This window comes from Mastomys coucha, unplaced genomic scaffold, assembly GCF_008632895.1.
Source record: "Mastomys coucha isolate ucsf_1 unplaced genomic scaffold, UCSF_Mcou_1 pScaffold14, whole genome shotgun sequence".
Classification (NCBI taxonomy): Eukaryota; Metazoa; Chordata; class Mammalia; order Rodentia; family Muridae; genus Mastomys; species Mastomys coucha.
Window position 1 is genome coordinate 71,416,280 of NW_022196896.1, and position 8,894 is coordinate 71,425,173.

At 43.5% G+C, this 8,894-nt stretch overlaps 1 protein-coding gene across 2 annotated transcripts in view; it reads left to right on the forward strand.

Moving 5' to 3' along the window:
* The window catches only part of Nck2 (NCK adaptor protein 2), a 137,453-nt gene extending 128,905 nt beyond the window's left edge, over nucleotides 1-8,548 (forward strand). For both annotated transcript variants that reach the window (XM_031367361.1, XM_031367360.1), the window contains exon 5: nucleotides 7,181-8,548. In XM_031367361.1, coding sequence (XP_031223221.1) covers nucleotides 7,181-7,375 — 195 coding nt within the window. In that variant the 3' untranslated portion in view covers nucleotides 7,376-8,548. The remainder of the gene's footprint in view (nucleotides 1-7,180) is intronic.
* The last annotated feature ends 346 nt before the right edge of the window (nucleotides 8,549-8,894 follow it).

The window sequence follows — 8,894 nt, forward strand, 5'->3', positions numbered from 1 at the left end:
AAAAAAAAGAAGAAAGAAAGAAAAGAAATTCCAGAAGAAAGGTTTACTCTTAAAGGAACTCGCAGATACACTCATCATACAGCTCGTTCAAGGCAGCCACTCAGACCCTTTGCCCAGGCCCATCTCCGTGACCCTCAATACCATTAAGATGGTCATCCCGAAGCCATGGAGTGCCACTTACAGCTCTATACATTCACTGTCAGTTAACTGTTACGGACTTAGCATCCACAGAGAATAAAGAACTGTGATAGAAACTAGAACAGTTAGCTTTATAATGGCTTTCACAGTTTGTCCTTGTGCCTGCGTTCCATCCACAGCAAGTTATTAATTCCATCTGCTCCAGAGAGTCACAGTGGCTCCAGCAACCACAGGCAGTCAGTGTCCCTAGGATTTTTGAGATGTGGACAAAGATGTATTTGTAGAAGAATGAGCTAGGAAGTCCAAAGAGTCCCTGATGCTGGGGCCGTCTCTCAACTCTCTTCTGGTCCCTAAGGAAAATTGAAATAGTCAGCAGGTGTCTCAAGTGGGCAGAAGCTCGGTTTGATCTTCAGGAGGCACCACATGGGGACAGTGCCCCCTCCCCATAACTTCCCATGCCCACTGTTGGTGGCTTCTGTGGTAGGAAGGGAACAGTCTCCCCACCCACTGTGGTACTTCCGTTTCCTGGATTCCCAGCAAAGTTTCTCAGATCTTTGTAGATCGTCACTTAACCTTTACCTTTTTTTTTTTTTTTTTTTGTGGTAAAACGTCTTTAAAAATTGGCTGTTTCAACAGTTTTTAAGTGTGCATTCCAGTCAGTGAATACTTTTACATCATTGTGCAGCTGTTAATCTTCAGAGCTTCATTACTCTTCCAAACTGAAACTCTGTCCTCATTGGACACTGACTCCCTAACTGCCTTCTACCCTGAGATTCCTTTCCCACTCTGAGTTTTTATACTTAGGAGCTTCTTATAAGTGGAATTAGGTGGTGGTTGTCCCTGACTTTGTTTCAGTTATAATGTCTTCAGAGTTCATTTATATTGTAGCAATATTTTAGAAATTGTCCTTCAACAGTAAGTAATATTCCATTTTCTATATCTCTTCATCTGGTGATAGATTTTCAGGGTGTTTCTAGTTTTGTTTTTAATTATTAATATTGCTGCTGTGATTGTGGATATAGAAATATCTCTTAAGTTTCTACTTTGAATTCTCTTTTGGTAGGTTTGCTGTATCAAGTGGTAAACCTATTTTAATTTTTCGAAGACCTACATATGTTTCCCACAATGATGTTTCTCAAGTCCCTGTCCCTAAGCATTTCCTTGACAAGACCTGATGCCATGACAGGAGCAGCAGAGTTAGAAGCAGCATTTGTCTGCCATGGAGTGTGCTGCACACATTACATTTAATGTGTGGTAACCACCTTCCTTGCTGTACTCTGTTTAGCTTTTTAAAGTTCATAAAGTTTTATGATAAGCATCAGGCATGTAACAGAATCCACTGCAGGAGCTCAGTGACAGTACTTCTTAGACAAGTAGCATCATTGTTAGCAACAAACTTGCTAGAAATACAGAGTACCAGGCCCTTCTTCCAGGGCATCTGATGCTGGAACCTGAAGTCCTGCTTTGTGGGATGTATGCTTGTATGAAGCCCCCTGAACATATTTCATGGTTTAATTATAACTTACTATCATTTAAACTTGGTTTAGTGGTTTACAGCTATGGTCCCAGCTATGAGGTAGGAAGAGTTCAAGACCAGCCTGTGCTACATGGTAGGTTCCAGATCAACCTGAGCTACAGCGCAACAAAGAAACAAAACGTGTTCTTTAGTAGTATGCAGTAAAACACCGTGGACAGAAAAAGGAAGACAGTCTTCTTAAAGTCTGTACAATGAAATATTATATTGGGGAAACCTAGAGGGTAGGCAGGAAAGGGTAGACCTCTGCAGAGCTCTGTTTGAAGATGATCTTGAGAGCTCTGATAGTTTCTACAGTTTAGGTCAGTGGGACTTTGAAGTTATTCTCTAGCTGAGGATTAGTTTTCTTTACTAAAATGAGTTTCTTTCACACTCGTGAAACGCATGTTTGATGTTCTGTGGGTACGTTTAGGCCTGTGAAGTAAAGAAAGAGCAAATGAAAAGGAGGGAGGGGACTAAGGTTTGATAAGAAACCAATAGACTGCCCTCTCTTGCAGTCTATTGCAGGGAATGCCAATGTGAGTGCAGATCGCTTATGCTTGAGACAGTGAGCAGAGTCTTGCTCCGGTTCATGTGGGTGGTCAAGGACATTTCTTTTCTTGTCCAAAGTGGATGATAAGTTTTAAGATTAATTAAAAACAAACTATGTCTCAGCAGCAAAGTTCCCTCTTCCCTTATTTCCTTACAATCACCATGCTTAGAAAATAAATCGCGTAAGTGCTTATCAAGCTCTCTGAGATGAAGGAGAAAAGAAAATTAAAGATCGTTCTTGATGTTTGTGGCTTCCTGTGATTCAGTTTTGAGTGAGGGAGAGAAATATTTTCCCAAGTTACCTGCTTTAATGGGGAGTACAGAGGCACCTTGAAGGTTTTTAAGACACTGGTTTAAACAGGTGCCTCTGTGGGAACCATCTGACTCTGTAGAAAGCACAAGTGAGCATCTTTCAGGTGTTTTTCTAAAAATGCCTGTACACAAACATTGCTGAGATGCTAGATTTAAGGAAGAGATGGTCAGGATTGGGAATCTATGAGTACTCTGAGCCCCGTGCAAGAGTGTGAAATTAAATCAGGTTCTCAGATTGGGGATATAGGGGGAAGAGGGGAATGTTTATAATAATGATTTCTATCAACCTGTTGACTGTAGATTAACCTGAACATGACTTCCTAAAAAGAAGAGAGGTGTGGATAGATTATGCTCATTGTTAATACTCTTGGATTCTACTGGGCCACGAAGAAAACAGAACTGTGTCCTACAGAGGAATAGGCAGAGAAAGAGATGGACAGTACAGTCCAGCCTTAGGGAGTGAGGGAAGCCCAGTCATCAGCTCACAGGAACATCATCAGGGAGGAGTCCAAATGGGAGAACAAAGAGAGGGCATAGAGGCAGATGTTTCACATTAGAGAAGGTGCGGTCTTAGCGTAGCCAAAGCATAGTCTAGCCATAGAAAGGTCTGATAGCTACAGTATATAGAATGGTAGAAAAAGATATCAATCCATTCTTCACTACCCCTTCCTCTGGCGTGTGGAGCCTTTTCAGTGACTGACTTCTAATGACTAGAATGAAACCCAAAATAGGCAAAGATAGTCTTGAGTTCTCGCTGGAGACTCCCTATCTGGTTGAGTCAGCTGCCATACTGTGTTAAACTCACACAGCCTTGCAGAGAGCCTTGTGTGGCTCCTGGGAAATCCTAAATTGAGCCAGATGACTGCAGCCTCTTTCTTACCAGTGTCTTATGTCTTGTTTTATAGACCTGGGAATGAAAGGCAGAGCTTCACACATGCTAGGCAAGCATTCTCCCAGGGAAATATGCTTGTAGCCCATTCTCTGTGTGTTTGAAAAACATGTATAGGTTCTTAGACAAGCTGTGTTTCAGAGTATCAGATCACACCACAATACCCTACTGTTTTTAAGAGGAGGTATGTGGCATCAGGCTATTTCATCTATTTTTCCCTAAGTCTGTTCATAAAATTAGGTGCAAGAGGTTCAAAACAGACGGGGGAATCCTTCTAGGTCTCACTCCCCTGCCTGGTGTCTTCGAGGTAGATTTGTTTGGGTCCCATCTCCAGTAGACTCAGGGGTTAGGTCGGTCGGGTGGTAGGAATAAATATTAACCCTTTCCAAAATGTCCTAGCTATCCCATCAGGGGAAGCTCTCCACAGGGACTGGCCAGACAGAACAAGGAGGGCATCATTGTAGACTACTAGGGAAGTTGGCTGTGGGCCTCCATTTTTGAACTGCTTCGTTCATGAATCCCATTCACATCTTTTCTGGTGACTTGTACATTTATTTATTAGTGATTACAGTACTCTTGGTGGCTGGCCCATGGTCTGTTGAAACCAGGTGCTGTAGCTGCCCACACAGTGACCTGGTCCTGTTGTTGATGAGTTTCTGTTTCTGGAGCAGGCTTAAAAACCTCTCTTCGTGAAACCCCTATAAAGATGACACCACTGTTGCTGGTCTGGGGATCACTGAGTTCTGTCATCTCCAGGCAGCATGTAAAGAGGGGCTCGGAGGTACTAGGGAGGGGATCTCCCATTTATAATCTGACATGGGCCAAAGTAAAACATTATTTTTACTTTTAAAAACTTAAACTGTCAGGGTTGGGGATTTAATTCAGTGGGTTTACTCCTCAGATCTGGGAAAGAAAGGAAAGAAGGGAGGGAGTTGTCACTCATGCTATATAAGGCTTATCTAAAACATAAATTAGTGTTTCAGACCCTGGTCACATCCCCAAACTATTGTATATGCAGCTATTCCAATTTAAAAAAAAATCCAGAATCTAAACATTTTGTTGAGAGGCAATAGGGTCCTGTAACATGAAGAGATGTCTACTGGTATCAATTGTTCACTTTCAGCTTGCCCGACAAAAGTCATATCAAGTTGAATTAAGAATGCTCTAGACTTCCCTAGTATTCCTGCTTAGCATGAGTTTGATTGTGTGCCCCTGACTTTAAGGTTTCATTCAAGAAGCCCATGAAATTAAAAATTCCTTTCCCGACTGCATCATTTTACTGCTGTACTGTAGCAAGCACATACGCGTCATGGTATCAAATTAAGGATTTGATTGAAAGCAAATTTCCCTGTTCAGAAAGTCATCTTAGTTAACAAATACAAGGCATATCATGTGTCTACTGCAGCCATCCCCAGTTCCCACCCCTAAAAACAAAGCTGCTTTGTCTTGGTTGATTAAAGAATCGCCCAGGTAGCACAGCCTGGCTCGTGGCAAGCTGGCATGGGAGGGTACCCCATCTTAGAACAGACCTACTTATAGAATATTAATAGTGAGGAACTAAAATATAATCCCCTGGGAACCATTGGGAGAGAATTGAGCAGCCCCTAACTTGCATGTTTCATTGTACTCTATTGTCTGATAACTGCCTGGTGACCTTAGTGCCAGTATGTGCAGTATGTGCCTTCTATTATTATTATTGTTGTTGTTGTTATTATTATTATATATTTTCTTTATTTATATGTTATACGATATCTCCTTTCCCAGTTTCCCCTCCCAAAAAAACCCAAACAAAACAAAACAAAACAAAAAAAACAACAACAAGAACGAACCCCTGTTCCCTCCCCGCTCCCCCTGCTCACCACCCCACCCTCTCCTGCTTACTGGCCCTGGGCATTACCCTACACTGGGGCACAGTATGTGCCTTTTAAGTAGCTTCTGTTGTTCACGTTCCAAGTGGGCCTCCCAGAATACTCAGGCTAACTTGTATCCATCTGTAGCTATCTTGGTTATCAAGTCAACTGTTGGGATATCACAGGGTTACATTCAAGTAACCATATTTAATATTGACATCACAAGGCAGAAGCAGTGGTGCTGGCAATTCAAATATTCCAAAAGAAAACAAACAGTACTTTTCAGCATTACCATGATCCTTTGAAAAAGTGTCAGGTTCTGCATCTTGCCTTTCCAGGGGATCATGATGCTGAAAATCTATACCCCAAGGCCCATCTCTTACTGGGTCTCCTCCCAGCTATCCAACCCTGGAGATAAAAATTCAAACTGCTCTCTTTATTATTCCTTTCTTCAAGTAAGGCTGTGGCTGCTTGGCGACCCTGCTGCCTACTAAGTTTGAACTGTTTGTTCCAGGCTCCTATCTTGAAATGGCCAGGGGCAAACATGGGCTCTTTGTCTATAGGACTTGCCCACCCCATCAGACAAGCCACTGGGTTTTGTTAATTTCTCGTGGATGTCCTGCAGGGAGAGAGGGCTAGCTGCTGGCTCCTGAGTAGCAGCAAGTTCCCAGGGATAGGAACAAGCAGGAGTAGACTTAGATGGTCTTGAGTGTGGACTTAATGTTTCAAGGTGAGTCCTGAGGGGCATCCTGACCCTGCCCAAGCAACTAGAGTTTTGTGAATAGCCTGTAGAGAATGGCCAACCAGGAGGCAAACATAGTTCAGGGACACCATGTGTGGGAGTGAAAAGGGTCCAGGGTATGAGTCTCCTCCCTTTCTGTGGAGCCACACTGCCTTTTTAGCACTACAGAATGGTAGATCCTCCTTTCCCCATATACAGTGGTATACACAGGTCCCATATACAGTGCAAGCAAGCCACTGCCACCCACAGCTCAACCTCAGCTCCTTTGTCTGTAGAGGGAGGCCTTTCCTAACTCCACCACAAGTGCTCAACGTACATGGATAGTATATGTACACAAGCATACACAAACATACAAATGATTCATGTTCCTGTTCACTCTTACATACAACTTTCACAAATGCACATATTCTTTCATACACACAAGGCACACACCTAAGTGGTGTCTACTCACAGTCATGGAATAACCTCGATACTTACCTTCCTTACTGGGTGTTATTTAAAGGGTGTGGTTTATGCAAATGTGCAGGGTATACGTTGCCTGGCACATAATCAGCATTTAGTAAACATTGAATCAATTGAGACCTCTATTCAGTAGCTTTCCTGTTGGCTTTTAGGAAATTAGCTAGATGACAAATTTTATTTAAAACACTAGCATACCCCAAAATATACTCAATAAGTAAGGCACTGAGCTCATCACAGAATTTAGCCTTTTCTCACTGAAATTTGTGCTTGAACCACTGTGGAACCATCTCTGGGACATTACAAACTCTTTAAAATACACCCACGTTGTCCACTACCTTGACAGTATCTATTGTTAAAGAGCTTAAATTTTTAATAGAGATCAGAAGAAACACTTCCAGTTTTTCGGCCTGCGCGTAATTCCCAGTTTGTCAGAAATAATTTGGGGAAATGGAAATCTTAGACTTCTTCTGCCTCGAGGTTAGCCCAGCTGTCATTCTCTCTGTAACGAGTTCCTCCGTGTCAGAGACGCAGAGCGCATTTATCCCTGAGTCCATACGAAGCAGCAGCATTTCATTAGTGCTTGATTATGAACCTGAGAGCCCTGGGCTGCCAGTCAGTCTGAGGACACTGGGTGAGCACAGTGCTTGTGAGGCAGACCCCGGTCTCCTCAGGTGCCCTCAGGTGCGTACCCTGCTGGTAACTCCCTTCTGCTTCCTCCTCAGCCCAGTGACTTCTCCGTGTCTCTCAAAGCATCAGGGAGAAACAAGCACTTCAAGGTGCAGCTGGTGGACAGCGTCTACTGTATTGGGCAGCGGCGGTTCCACAGCATGGACGAGCTTGTGGAGCACTACAAGAAGGCCCCCATCTTCACCAGCGAGCACGGGGAGAAGCTCTACCTCGTCCGAGCCCTGCAGTGAAAGCAGCCATTGGCCCCCCTCATGCCCTGCCCACTGTGGGCCTCGCTGCCACCTCCGCCTCCCAGAGCCCAGCACTTCTGGCCACCTCCACCCATGTGGCCTGGATCACCTGTGTGGCCCAGTCTGTCCTTCTTTTCAGCCCTGTTGGTCAACCATAGCTACTTAGGCCCTCACAGCCATGCCCATGGCCACCACCTTCTGGTGATGAGGGTCAAAAGGGAGCAAAGCTACTCACTTTTTTCCTTTTCAGTTGGAAACAGTCTGTTTGAATCCTTACACACACACACACACACACAGAGAGAGAGAGAGAGAGGAGAGAGAGGAGAGAGACTGACTGACTAAAAGACCGGAGCTTATTCGGAGGGTAGTGAGGCTATATGTAGTGAATATGTGACCTTGGCACACACTCCGAGAGCTGTGTCCATGGGTGTTTGGTGCCTCTCATCAGCTATGCTGGTCCAGGCCAGCAGCCTGTGTCCTGGGCCTGCTTTTCTTTTCTATTTCTTTTTTCTTTTCTTTTTTTTTTTTTTTTGGCTCCAGGCTCTGCAGGAGTCCAAAAAATGTGCGGATAGCAATACTGGAAACCCTGGGGAGATGGTGGTGAGGAAACTGCCCAGTGCCTTTGAGGCTGTACTTGCAATAAAAGAGGGTTTTGGTGAGAGTTGGTCTGCAAAAGCAGGAGGTGGCAACGCAGGAAGATACTGTGGTGACGTACCCCAGGTGTGCCATCCACATCGTGCTTTTGCTCTTTGGCTTGTTCGAATTTCACAATTATGTATTTAATTCTCAAAGTAATACGTATCTGTAGCTGTTTGTTGACACTAATAACAGATGATTAAGGAAAACAGCTGATCTCTTGGGAAGGGGAGCTACCAATACTTTATACATACACTATATATATATATATATATATAATATGTGTATATTATATATATATTATTTGCTTTACAGGGAAATTTTTCAGGGTTTACAAAAGAATATGTGATTAGTAGAAACAGAATGTTTATGAAGAAATTGCATTTTCATTTTTCTTTACATTTGAACTTCTTTATAGTTTGACTATAGAGTCTTGAGATGGCACATTCCTACAATTGAAGAAGGGGTCTTGGGATCCCCTAAACTTGCATACCCAGTTTTTTGAATATTGTAATAAAAAAAAAAGTATTATGACAAGGCTGTGTGTTTGTGTTTTTGGAGACCTGCCTCTCTTCTGGGGAAGGAACAGCCATACGAGTCATGGAAAACTCACCACAAAAGATGACTTGTTGACTACTGTGCCTGCTGTAGCCGAGCATGAGGACCTGCGTTCAGATCCTTGGCAGCCACAGAAAATCCAGTGTTGGTCATGTGTGTCTAATCCTAGCACTGAAGACATCCCCAGAGCTTGCTACTGAAGCCTTCTAACCAGTCCATGAGCACTGGGCTCAAAAGAAAGGATTGGCCTCTGAACGCACATGAACATGTGCACATTCACGAGTCACAAGCACACACATGAATGCTCTCAGAGGACCTTAGCACA